Genomic DNA, 13,628 nt, shown 5'->3' with positions numbered 1-13,628 from the left:
ATTGGCCAGTTGGCCTTCCTTGGCTGGTAACCTGGCCTGGTCGGTCATTAGGCTAATTGCTGCCCCCTGGCTTCTGGCAGTTACATACATACCATCACCAGGCCACTCTTGCTTTGGGGCCAGGTTTAACTGCTGGAGTCAGAGAGCGGCCACAAAGCCCGTTACCAACAGGCCACGCGTCGTGACAGCCTCTCCTGAGAGTGGAATTGCTGGTCACCTGGTATGTGGATGTCCAACCGCCAAAGTGTTCGAACTATTTTACGCTCTTTCCAGCAATCGTTTGAGGGATCTGGTTGCTCCACATCTTTGCCAGTACTTGGTGGTGTTGATCTTTTTTACATTAAATGTTAGCCGTTCTGGCAGGTACGTAGTGTATCTCATTTTGGTTTTGTTTTGCATTTCTCCAGTTACTGTTGATGTTGAGGATCTTTTCTGGTGCTTGTTGACCGTTCATATGTTTTCTTTTGTGAAATGTCTGATTCAGTCTTCTGCCCACTTTTAAAAACTGGGTTATTTGTCTTATTAAGTTGTAGGAGTTCTTTATATATTCTGGATACAAGCCCTTTATCTGGATACAGACATATGTATTCTGAATATTTTCTTCAAGTTTTGCTTCATTTTTAAAGCAGTGTCTTTCCAAGAGCAGCAGTTTTTAATTTTGATGAAGGCCAATGCCTTTTGGTGAATAGACGTTCTTAATTATAAAGTAGTGTTATCAGTCTTTTCCTTTGTGATTAGTGTTTTTTCTGCCCTGATTAAGAAATCTTTGCTTATTGAAGAGTTATGAGGATATTCTACTATATAGTCTAGAAAAGATTTGTATGATTTTATCTTTCTCATTTTGATCTTCAGTCTATCTGAAGGTAGTTTTTGGGTGTGTCGTGAGGTAGAATGCAGCTCGTTTTTTTCATGTGGATATATTGATAAAATTGATCCAGCATCTTTTATTGAAAAGACCATCCTTTGTCCACTCCAGTAAATGGCATTTTGTTGTAAATCAGGCGACCATCTCTGTAAGGTCTATTTCTGGATTCCATTTTCTTTCTCTGGGCTATTTATCTATCTGTGTATCAGCAGTAAATTAATATCAGATTGTAAACCATCCAGTTTTGTTCTTCTGCATGACTGTCTTGGCCATTTGGGCGGTTCACGTTTCCATGTAAGTTTTAGGACTTCAGAATCAGGTTGTTGATTTCTAACAAAAAAAGAAAAAAAAAAGCCATCTAGAACTTTGGGGTTCAAGGGCTCTTTACAGTAGTGAAGCTTCCCATCCTTGAACATGGTATGCCCCTCCATTTACTGAGGCCTTTGCTTTCTCTCAGCAGTATTCTTCATTTAGCACCTCTTTAGTTTGAGATATTATTGGATATTTCATTTTTTAATTCGATTATTAATAGTTTTTCAAATTTTGTTTTTAAAATTTTTGTTGTTAATCTATAGATACCAATCGAATTTTATATATCACCCTTGTGTCTAGCAATTTTGCTAAATTCCCTGTTTTATTTCTAATGTCTATACGTGTAAATTTTCTTAAGTTTTCTATACATATAATCATTAGCAAGTAACAGTATTTTTATTCTTTTCATGTTCTCCTATCTTTATTTTTTTTCTTGCCATACTGAAGTAGTTAGGACCTCTGGTGTAACATTAGCTACAGGTGGTAGCACAAAGCGTTCTCGTCTCGTTCCTCTTCTCACGAGGAAAGCATTTAACTGTTCACCCCCCTGGCAGTTATGTTTGCTGGGTGAGCAGGCAGCTACAGGAGGAGTTACTTTCCTGACACCTGCACAGAATTCTCAGAAGAAGGAGCCGTTCAGTGGGAAATCCACACTAGTTGCTTCTCCCGCGCACTAGTTTCCCGCACGCCAGCTGCTTCCCGCACGCCAGCTGCTTCCCGCACGCCGGCTGCTTCCCGCACGCCGGCTGCTTCCCTCACGCCGGCTGCTTCCCGCACGCCGGCTGCTTCCCTCGCGCCGGCTGCTTCCCTCGCGCCGGCTGCTTCCCGCACGCCGGCTGCTTCCCGCGCAGTAGCTGCTTCCCTCACGCCAGCTGCTTCCCGCACGCCAGCTGCTTCCCGCACGCCAGTTGCTTCCCTCACGCCACCTGCTTCCCGCACGCCAGTTGCCTCCCTCACGCCAGCTGCTTCCCGCACGCCAGTTGCCTCCCTCACGCCAGTTGCTTCCCTCACGCCAGTTGCTTCCCTCACGCCAGCTGCTTCCCTCACGCCAGCTGCTTCCCGCACGCCAGCTGCTTCCCGCACGCCAGTTGCTTCCCGCACAGTAGCTGCTTCCCGCACGCCAGCTGCTTCCCTCACGCCAGCTGCTTCCCGCACGCCAGCTGCTTCCCGCACGCCAGTTGCCTCCCTCACGCCAGCTGCCTCCCGCACGCCAGTTGCCTCCCTCACGCCAGCTGCTTCCCGCACGCCAGTTGCCTCCCGCACGCCAGCTGCTTCCCTCACGCCAGCTGCTTCCCGCACGCCAGCTGCTTCCCGCACGCCAGTTGCTTCCCTCACGCCAGCTGCTTCCTGCACGCCAGTTGCCTCCCTCACGCCAGCTGCCTCCCGCACGCCAGTTGCCTCCCTCACGCCAGTTGCTTCCCTCACGCCAGCTGCTTCCCGCACGCCAGTTGCCTCCCTCACGCCAGCTGCCTCCCGCACGCCAGTTGCCTCCCTCACGCCAGTTGCTTCCCTCACGCCAGCTGCTTCCCGCACGCCAGCTGCCTCCCTCACGCCAGCTGCCTCCCGCACGCCAGCTGCCTCCCTCACGCCAGCTGCCTCCCGCACGCCAGCTGCCTCCCTCACGCCAGCTGCCTCCCTCACGCCAGCTGCCTCCCGCACGCCAGCTGCCTCCCTCACGCCAGCTGCCTCCCGCACGCCAGCTGCCTCCCTCACGCCAGCTGCCTCCCGCACGCCAGCTGCCTCCCTCATGCCAGCTGCCTCCCGCACGCCAGTTGCCTCCCTCACGCCAGTTGCTTCCCTCACGCCAGCTGCTTCCCGCACGCCAGTTGCCTCCCTCACGCCAGCTGCCTCCCGCACGCCAGCTGCCTCCCTCACGCCAGCTGCCTCCCTCACGCCAGCTGCTTCCCGCACGCCAGCTGCTTCCCGCATGCCAGTTGCTTCCCGCACAGTAGCTGCTTCCCGCACGCCAGCTGCTTCCCTCACGCCAGCTGCTTCCCGCACGCCAGCTGCTTCCCTCACGCCGGCTGCTTCCCGCACGCCGGCTGCTTCCCTCACGCCGGCTGCTTCCCTCGCGCCGGCTGCTTCCCACACGCTAGTTGCTTCCCGCGCAGTAGCTGCTTCCCGCACAGTAGCTGCTTCCCTCACGCCGGCTGCTTCCCTCACGCCGGCTGCTTCCCGCACGCCGGCTGCTTCCCTCGCGCCGGCTGCTTCCCTCGCGCCGGCTGCTTCCCGCACGCTAGCTGCTTCCCGCGCAGTAGCCGTTTCTGCTGTGTCATCTTCTGTCATGCTGTGCACTGCAGCCACAGTTCAGTTCTCATGTTTTCAGTCCCATCACTTTTCAGATTAGAAATTTCTTTTCTGTCATTTAGGGAGATTAGTATAATCTGTGCCTCTGCTGGGTGAATGTTTCAGGCATTTGCTTATTCTTTCCGGCTTAAAGTTGCCAACTCTCTCTTCAGTTAGTTGTTCTCCTGTTTCAGGAGTTCCACTGCCAATCCCATGGGCTCTACAGCAAGACTGTGGAACTGAAAATCTCAGCAAAAAATCAGTTTCTCTCGTAGACAGAAACTGTCTTGCACTACTTTTTCATGGTTAAAGGTGGATGTGTTAACATTAAGTTTATATGTAATATACATGATTCTTTTTTCTTTAAGCTGCAATTCCATACTCTCTCAGAGCCAATGAGGTGCATGGCCTGAGCCCTGAGATGGGGATCAGAAAGCCTTGGTTGAAACCCTCATCCGTCTACTGGCGATTTGATCATGGGTAATAACGGTATTATGATAATAGTACCTGGGGAGCCAGGCGTTTTGCCCGTTGTGTTCACCGCTGTATTTCTTGGTTGATTAGTTGGTGTTTAGATTGGAGGACCATGTATCTAATGAGAAGTGGGACGTTTTCAAATGTACTCTAAGGTCCTTTGTTTTTTTCGGTTTTTTTTCTTATTTCTTGGGGTATTCTTTCTTTTTCTACAATTCTTTCATATTCTTCACATGATACCAATTGACGATTTAATGCTGAAGCCTGTTCATTGTTTTATTATCATTTATTAAAGACCATTTTTAAAGGGGAAGGTGTTTAGCACATATGCCGTTTAGAACTAAATGGAAAGCAAATTTTGAAAGGGTTTACATTTAGGAATTTATGATTCAGTTTTTAATTGCATAATGTTAAATCTGTGTCTTTTTGTTTTGTCTTTTCATCTTATTTTGTGTCTTACTGAAAAATTGTTTTAAAAAAGACAAGTTGTTTAGAGGGCAGAGACCTAGAGCCAGACAGGCTCCTGAAAAGAGGTGGCCCGCCTCTCCTGTCTGTGCTCAGTGCCTCTGACCACAAAGTGGCTTCGCGTCACCATCGGGCGCCGGGCTGCCCTCCACCAGGGCTTAGCCTGTGCCATCCGGCCCGCACTCATCCCCTCAGCGGACGGGGGCCTGCGCCACCACTGACACCATTTAGCACGTACCTGTGAACGCAGCACGTGCAGGGCACTCAGCCCCTGTGCAAGGTGCCCTCACAGAGCTTTCAGGGAAAATCCATTGAATGCCGCTCTTAGACCCCAGCTGCACCCGTGGTGATTATATCTTTAGCTGCGCCCCACCTTCATTTCACTCCCTTTTTTGAAGAACTGTTGAAGAAGAACAGGAGGAAATCGATTTTGAGGAAATGAAATTTTCTTCTAAAGCAGGATGATGTGTTGGAACAGGGCAGGGGAGCAGGGGCTGGAGCCGCCCGCCTGGTCGGCCTTTCGAGGGGCAGGGGTGCGGGCCCGGGGCTGCGTGTGCAGGCGCCGTCTGCAGGGCGGGCGGCCACACTCTGCTCACATCTCCCTTGTCCCTCAGCTGCAGACGGCAAAGTCGTGACGTGCGCTGCGGTGTGGAGGATGCCAGCGGAGCTGGAGCCGGGCGGCCACGAGTCCCCGGAGGATGCAGCGAGCCCTGCACACGCCCTGGAGCTGCTCTGTCACCTGGGCCCCGCGGCCCACGGCAGCACCGCCTGGTAGGTTCCGCCCCTGTGTGCCCAGGCAGGCTTGGAGGCAGGTCCCCACCACAGAGGCCTCTCTGCTCTTTGAAGAAGATGGCGTAAATTGCTTGCTTCCGCTCTCTCCTTAGTGCCAGTTGTTTCCCAGATGAGACAAATCTATGGAGACCCTGCTGCACACGTACTGAGAAAAGCTGCGTCCAGATCCTTTTCTTCTAAAGTCAGTCTTGCTGGGTACCTGCCGGGAGGATGGCAGTCAGGTGCCATACAGCACTGAAGCGCTGCATTGCTTTTTGCCTCATGAATACACCTTCACTCAGCAATCCTATGCATAAATTAATTTATTTGTTACCTTGGGTTGAAGGCTTATGATGTCTTCTTCTGTGGACCAAGTGTGGATGCCCCGTGTGCAGGTCGTGCTGTGCCCCCAGCCCTCCGAGGCTTCGTCCTGCCTTTATTTCCCCAAATGTCCTGTGCGGTCTCAGGACGGAGAGACGCCGCCGCCATCCCTTAGGGCTCCCAGGCCCCTGGCCGCCCGCGTGCTCTAAGCAATCCCGCGCGGGATTGCTGTGCCCTCCATGGTAACGCATGGACCCCACTCACAACACTCACGGCTCACATGAGTCGCCGAGTCGCCGAAGCCTTGGTAAACTCAAGAAGCCGTGCTTTCTAGAAGGGATCGTGGGAACGTACCCTTGTTATGGGTGTTTACGGTTACAACGGTAATTGTTTTACTTAATACGGTCACACTCCCACGTGTGCATGTGTGTGCATGTGTGTGCGTGTGCGTGCGTGTGCTTGTGCGTGCATGTGCATGTGTGTGCATGTGTCCGTGTGTGTGCGTGTGTTTGCGTGTGCTTGTGCGTGCATGTGCGTGTGTGTGCATGTACATGAGAAAGAGCCTCCGTGTAGTCACTTCTTAGTCACCCCTACCAATTAAACAAATTTAACCCAGCAGATGTTTATTAAGCACCTGCTGCACACACCTGCCAGGCTCCAGGGACCCAGGGTGATGGGTCAGGGGACCTGGCCTCGAGGAGTCACGATCTCTCCGGGAGGCCGTGGTGTAAACATCTAACCGAGACCCAGGGCAGGCGGGGACCACGCTGGAGTCGTTATGAACCGTGTGCCGTGGGCACCCCGAGGAGAGAGTCCCTGAGTTTTACTAGAGGAATTGATGATGGAGTCTCAGGCAGTGACGTTTGGAGCTGGCACTTATCCTGGTCCCCACCGTCAGCTGCGTTTGGAGGTGGGGAGGGCGGGGGGAGCAGAGCTGGGGGCCCGCGTGGCCAGGGCCCCAGGGGGCCTCCGTCTGTCGGTCTGTGTGTGGAGGTGGTTAGCAGGCACCAGGTCGGGCTTGTTGCTTTTTCCCAGGAGTCCGGCCGTCTGCACAGAAGGGGTTGTCCTGCCCCCTGAGAAACGACCCATGGGTGTAGAACCTCGCTGCAAACCACACAGAGCTGTTCGGAGCCCACGTCTCAGGTGGCAGCCGTGCTTCCCCAGCAAACATTTGCACGTGTGTGTGTGAGTGCAAGAGTGTGTGTACATATGTGTGTGCATGTCTGTGCACGTGTGTCTGTTCCAGGAGCCACCCCGGCACTGGGGAGCGGGTGAGTGAGACAGTGCAGACCCGCAGTCATTTCGGGCGAGGCCGGCATATACAGGCGGCGTCCATGCCTTTGGCGAGTGCAGAGAGGGGTGAGCGTTGGGAGGGGACCTGCCCCCTGTGGACGAGGGGACGAGGGGCTAAGGGAGGGGCCGTCATCTGCTCCCCGCTCCCCCCCGGGCCCAAATGCTCCATCAAAGCTGCTGTCATAGGGGGAGCAGGCCGTGCCTGCCCACGGGCAGCGTCGGCGGTGGAGGTAGTACACCCGTGCTCTCACCTGTGAAAGGGAGCGTGTCAGGAGGTAAGTGTCGATATTTAAACCCATCCTCTCAGAGTCACCTCGGAACGCTGTGGTTCCCAGTTTGCTGCTCTTGTTCAAAGTACTTCTTGAAGTCTTGTTTGTTGTCCATTGCTTCACTCTGTGTCTTTGACCTTTTCACCCATGGCGGCAAGTGCGGTTGTAGCAACAGCTCAGAGAGACCCTGCGTGCCCGCCCGTCTCCCCCAGCGGGGGCCGTGCACCGCTGCCGTCGAGGCGGCCCACAGCCCCACGCAGGTTCACGTGTTCCGCACCCATGCCTGTGTGTGCCCTGAGCTCCTTGCATCTCGTCACGCGTGTCAGTCTGTGTGGTCACCACCACGGTCGGGACCCAGAACCAGGATGGCTCGGGCCGCCTGGTTACGGCCACCACCGCCCCCGCACGCCCCGCCCTTCATCCCTGGCCGCTGCGAGCCTGCGCCAGCCAGTGCGCCGTCACCGGGAGAGCATTCTGCACGTGGAGTCATGCCGCGTGCATCTGAGGGCGGCTTTTGCATCATCGTCCCTCCTTCCGTCTTACTCTGAGTAGGACTCCGGGTGGGGTGGACACAGTCCGTGTAAGTGTTCCCCCGTGGAGCGTCCGGGTCCCCGGCTTTGGGCTGTTGTGCGTAGAGAGCCTCTGAACAGCACCCTGCGCACCTGGGTCTCCACTCTCCTGGCCAGGTGCCTGGGGGCAGCTGCTGGGCCATGCGGCGCAGGGCTTAGTTTGGTGGAAACGGCCGCGCTCTGCTCCGGAGGGGTGGTGCCGGCCGTGGCTGCGGGTCCGGTCTCGGCATCCTCGTCGGCATGTGGGGCTGTCGTGCACGTTCTCTTAAGCATCCTCAGTGGTGTCCAAGTGTCAGCAGTAGATAGGGAGTGTGGGTTTTGGAGATTTAAGTCTGGTGGATCCGTGGAGGTGAAGGACACTGTCTGTGGTCAGACATGAGGCAGTCGGTGTTCTGTGTTCACTCGCTTGCTTTCCTTTTCGGCTTATTATTTGTGCTGAGAGCAGTTCCAGGAGAGGGGCTCCCAGATGCTCTGACCATCGGCCGCTGCCGGCCAGACGGGAGTGTCCAGGAACGCCACACGGTCCCGGTGCCCTGGGGTCGTGGCTGTGCTGACAGGCGGAGGCGTGGGGCTCCTGTCCTCAGGGCCCCTCAGCCTCTCCTGTTCTGGGGCGGCGGGGGCATGGGGTGGACGGCGCCCACGTCTGCATCGCAGCAAGCAGGGTCAGCTAGTGCACGGTGGGTCTCTTGTGCTCACCTTCCCCGAGGTGGCCGTAGGGTCACTGGAAAGTCACCTGTTTCTGTAGATCAGGTCTCCATTCCTGAAAAGGAGGTGACATTTCTGGTTGTGCCGATGGCTCCGTGGCAGGGTCTCTGGAATGCGGTACTTTGCGTGGCTGTAAATAAGGCAGTGAAGGGGCTGGTGTCACGTCCCCCCCAGACCCTTCCGGGCCTGACTCCCCGGTGTCGCCCTGTGGGGACACAGGCCCCGACCTGACCCGGAGGGGCCGCCCCGTGACCTGCAGCGCTCAGCTCCCCTGGGCTCAGCGTCGCCTCCCCAGAGAGGTCCTTCCCAGCCGCTGTCTCGGGAATGATCACTGCTCCGACCCCACTCACGCCTTCCTGTCTTTTTACCCACTTTTATCTCGTCACAGCCGTCACCGCCTCCTGACCCTGCCCTCTCTGCGTTCGTGCTCCTGCGTCTTTCTCCGTAGCCTGAGCTCCCTCCGGGCAGGGGCCTGTCAGGATGCAGGCTGCGCACTGTCGCCTGCATCAGCACCAAGGACGGTGCCTGGCACACGGAGCACTGCACGTGTTGAGTGAGAAAGGGGCGAAGTGGGGCCGCGGAAATGATGCTGAGTCATGACTGAGACCCGGGCCGTCGGGGGCTTGCGCGCCTCGCCTTGTCATTTCCCACAGTGACCCTGTAAAGTGGGGACCACGGTAGGTAAGGTAACTGTGGGCCAGAGAGAGGAGGAGGTTGCGTCCAGGGCCACTCGCTCCCCGGGGCAGCGACTGGGCCTCCCGGCTGGGCAGTCTGGCTGCAGGAGGCGCCTGCGGAACGGGGATTGGGAGCCGCCTGTGGCCGTCGCTCCGCGGCTCGGAAGTGGTGTCAGGCGCTGGGAGTGTAGGCACATCTTCATCAGAGTAAGTTTGGGGAGTGTTCACGCAGCTTCCTGCTGGTCCTTTCTGGATGATCAGTGTAAACGAATTCTGCTCTCGAGGGGACCCCCTCATTTTGCAGATACTAGAGTCATCGTCTTTCCCGGCATGCTTCTCCTCTCCCTCCCGGTGCGCTCCTGCAGTCAGCGTGGCGATTGTGGAAGCAATGGTGGGCCTGGGGTCCATGGCCCTGGGCTCTGCCTGCAGATCTGTAGCTAATTCACGGCATCCCTTTGGCGAGTCAGGTCAGTTTGGGCCTCATTCCCTCGTGTGTCGAATGGGTTGGATTCAGGAGTCAGCTCTAAATTCACTGGATGCAGTGAGCTCTCTTTCACACCTGCTCAGTGCCGCATGCCTTTCCCTGAATCTAGTCATAGCTCATGGCCCTCTTTCTGCTCTGCCTGTCGTACTGAGGTGAGGGGCACTGGCCGCCCTGCTGCTCAGCAGACACACGGCCGTGGCCACGCCACTCACGTGAGCTCCTCCTGGGTGAAGTCAGCTCAGCTGGTGGCGGGCTGCCCGCAGGGCTTGGACTGAGCCGTGAGGATGCTTTCAGCAAACTGTGGTCTTTTCACCATTTTCAGGGTATCTCATCCCGTCATGCTCCAGGTTATGTATATTAGCTGCCTTAAATCCTTTTGGATACGTAAAATTAATAAAACTTTACCTTGTTGTGTTAAAGACACCGAGGTGAGAGTTCGTCCTAGTGTCACACGTGTAGTTGACCCTCGTCCCCTTTCCGGGGGCAGGTGACAAAGGGCTGCTGACGACTCCCCCTCCGTGTGCTGCGTGCTCGTTCTTCTCTGGGGTTGGGTCTCCCAGGGTCGGCGCCGACCCTGACGGGCGATGCGTGTTATCAGCACGTGCGGTGTCTACACGGACAGCGAGCTGGGCGCGTGGGGGCTGCAGACCCTCCAAGCCCTCTCGGGCCTCCTGGCATCACCCCCCGTCTCCCGCGTACGCCGGCGTCTTCTGGAGCCCCGATGAAGGGGGGTGTTCGGGAACGCGGCAGCTAAGAGCAGGAAGGAGGTGACGGTCCTCTGGCACCGGCTCCCTGTGAGACAGGGGCTGTATCACCGTCGAGATTGGCCCAGGGGCTGATTAGCCACCACAGTGTAATTTGGTGGCTCTCCGTCTCCATCTCATGAGGCGTCTCACCTTGGCTGTGGATTAACGCTTCCTGCTGGAGAGTGGAAGCAAAGTCAAGATAATGGAAACACGCACCATTTCCCAAGTGGTGCATCGGGAGCAGTCATACAGACTGCAGTCTTTCACGGGCGGTGAAAATCTCCTTAAGGGAGAAATCACTAAAATCGGAAGCCAGCAGCTTTGGGGGATGGAAGCGAAATTAGTGGCGGTCAGCTGCAGCCCATCCCCACACACCCTGCCCCCCAGATTGTGGAGGGGCCGCGACGGGCTGGGTTAGCCTCACTACGGGGGACGTGCCAGGTCTTTCTCTCATGTCCTTGCAGATGCCCGTGGCACTTGCACAGTGACCGCTGACCTCCGCTTTCTGGGGAGAAGATACCTCTGCAGTGCAGATGGAGGTAAATATCACACTGGAATGCCAGGCCGGCTGAGAGGGTCAGGAATTCCTGGGAAGCAGGTGTGCATGTTACCGTTCTTATTAGAAGAAGGAAAAAGGGCCGTAAGCTTGGGTGTTGAGCTTAGAGAGGAACTAGAAGAAAATAATCTTGTGCAGGTCTCCAAATACTTGAGGTGGTTTGGCCAGAAGAAAGGATTTGGCCTCCTCTCTGATTTTGTGTTTCTTCTTTTCACTTCAGTGTATAGAACAGTGTAAGTTGACTTGGGTGAATGTTACAAAGAGTAAATTCAAAGTTATCCTTAATATCTTTCCAAAGTTGTCTCTGAGGATACGTAAGAAAAGATGTTTGAAATTTTCAGAGATCCTACGGTATGATTCTGCTGCCAGTGAGACGGTGGAAAGGTCTCTGTGATTATGACAGTGTCATCCTGGAAGATTTATCAGATTTTATAAGGTCCAGGTTGGTGCTTTCTGGTTTCATCCAACCTAGATGTACTTAGGTGTAAGGTTTTTAAACTGGAGCCCTGAAGTTGCTTCCCTGGTTACTGGCTCACTGCTAAAGTGGTCCGCTAGCTTTAAGAGAAGCCTGGAATGAGGTCTCGCATCCCTTATGTTGTAGGAAAAGAACAGTCTGTGGTTTTACAGGACAATATAAAGATGTCTTCCTCTTTCACTTTGGCTAAAGTCTCCTTTGTCAAACGGGGATGGTCGTCAGAGCCACCCTGGCGCCTTGTGAGGGTCATTGAAACTAAGTATTAGGAAGGGGGTGATGAGGAAAAAAATAGTAAAATGCACTGTACAGATACAGCTTATCTAGGAAGAGTCAAAATACGAAAATCTGAACGTACGGTGCAGAGTATAAATAATTATTTATATTACAGGATAAATTCATATTCTTTCTGAGATTGTAGTTCAACTTTCCATTAAATACTAGGGTTCAAAGTGTGTTTCAGGTGGTCCTTTCATGAACCCAAAGGGTCTTTCCCAGAGCATGCAGGGCAGACATATACCGTTGTATCCAGTGGGATAGTTTAGGAGAATGTATGTTTTGAAGTTCTGTTTGTGATTATTTAAACTTGAGGTTTAAATAATTTAAAAATGTAAACCCGAAGGACCACTAACTCTGCCTGGAGAATTTTAAACTATAGTCGATTTTTCTTCTGCTGATTGAGAAAGAGGGTGTGGGAGGAGGAGGAGGAGGAGAACAGGGACAGCCAGGGCTGCTGCTTGGAATTCGGGGGGTGTTTCATGTCAAAATGTGTCACGGCTCTGAGCCGACCCTGAACTTGCTGGTGAGACCCAGGAGCAGAAGCCTTGAGCTTCCTGGATGCGCCGCCAAGCCGCATGGCGCCCACCCTGCTCTGCACTTGCCCTCTTCTCCCTGCCTTGGGTGGAGTCTGCAGTGAGCGGCCGCAGTGGGCCTGTGTGAACCTGGACTTCAGGGCTGGGGAGAGTCAGCCGTTCCAGGGCTGAGGCCCTGCCCTGCCCCCTGGCTCTGCCCCTCAGCCCTCGCTGGGGCAGAAGGACGGGACAGGAGCCTCGCCCCAGGAGGGCCAGTGCAGCTGTGTCCATGGGCTCCGCATCCGGCCCGCGTTGTGATAGGCCCTGGGCCTCAGACGTGTCCCGCCCAGGGAGGTCTTTCTGCCCACACACTGTCCATGGCTGGATTCTTAGTGGGAGGGCGTGTTTCTGTTGAGCCATGCACACGGCTGATGCGAGTGTGTAAGTGTGTGCAGGTGAGCAGTGTCAGAATAAACACAGACTTCCGATAACTAAGTCACCCAGTGCCCAAAGTTCCACACTCGTCTGTTGTCAGAAAGGGGTACCCGGCAGTGCATAAGCATGATTCTTTCACTACACGTATCCGTGTGTCTCGGCCACAGGAAACCTTGCATCCACAGACTCAATCAAAGCGGGCTTCCTGACTTAATGGTGTAACTCTTAAACTGATCTTTTTTTTTAATCCTTGTAGCATTTATGAAAAGCTATCTTGTGTTCTGCTGTGATTTTTTGACTTTTGAGAAGGAAGAAATTAACCAGATTGCCAAATCTGTGTATTTTAAGAGAGAGATGTATAAACTGGGGAAATAATGTATTACATTCTTTTTGTAAAGGGTTTTCAAAATTTGACTGGTAACCACTCATATAATCACCAATGACTTAATAGATTTGTTTCTGCCTTGGGGTTTTCCCTTTTTCAGTAAAGTAGTGACTGTGGGTTTCGGAATGCCCTGGGAACTAGTGGTCTTGGCCGAGCCCTCGTGTGCTGGATCTTTGGTTTCCGCAGCATGTGGCAGCCGTCTCCCACCTGTCGTGTTGGGGTGGCTTCCGTCCTCTGGGCAGTTATGCTGCCCTGACGACCCCACTTCCCACCCGAAGAGGCTGCAGGGAATAGGTAGGATACGTCAGTTATGTGAATGAAAATTAATTTTATATTGAGGTTGTTTTAAGAGTTTCTCAGTGTCCTTTGAGTGTCCTCACCCCAGGTGCCAAAACCCAGAGTGTGAATCATTCATTTTGGAGTCACTTATCTGAAGAAGAGAAGTGTGTGTTTTGTTTGATCAGCAAGAAACCTGCCAGATGAGAACCATTGTTCCTGCCGTTAGGTCCGTGTTAACTGCCTCAAAGAAGTTTAGATTTGTTTTTAATTTGGGTATATTTGCAGAAATGGCCCTTTTCTTGTGTTTTCTCTCAGTGATTACGAAGGGACATAGAGTACGTATATTAGGTGTATGCTACTTTGTTCAGGACTTGTTAATATAATTTTATGTCCGCTCACATTCACGGGGGTAGAGTATGATGAAGCCGAAACGTGGATGATTTTTATGAACAAAGAAGTAAACTTAGTTTGGAGTA

General features: G+C 53.8%; 1 protein-coding gene across 4 annotated transcripts in view; it reads left to right on the top strand.

Moving 5' to 3' along the window:
* The window catches only part of EIPR1 (EARP complex and GARP complex interacting protein 1), an 89,329-nt gene that overhangs the window by 50,320 nt on the left and 25,381 nt on the right, over positions 1-13,628 (top strand). For all 4 annotated transcript variants that reach the window (XM_068564648.1, XM_068564647.1, XM_068564649.1 and 1 more), the window contains one exon: positions 5,017-5,173. In XM_068564648.1, coding sequence (XP_068420749.1) covers positions 5,017-5,173 — 157 coding nt within the window. The remainder of the gene's footprint in view (positions 1-5,016; positions 5,174-13,628) is intronic.

The sequence above is a fragment of the Eschrichtius robustus genome, chromosome 15 (assembly GCF_028021215.1).
Source record: "Eschrichtius robustus isolate mEscRob2 chromosome 15, mEscRob2.pri, whole genome shotgun sequence".
Classification (NCBI taxonomy): Eukaryota; Metazoa; Chordata; class Mammalia; order Artiodactyla; family Eschrichtiidae; genus Eschrichtius; species Eschrichtius robustus.
Note: the sequence above shows the minus strand (reverse complement) of the source record. Positions and strands in the feature narration are given on the sequence as shown.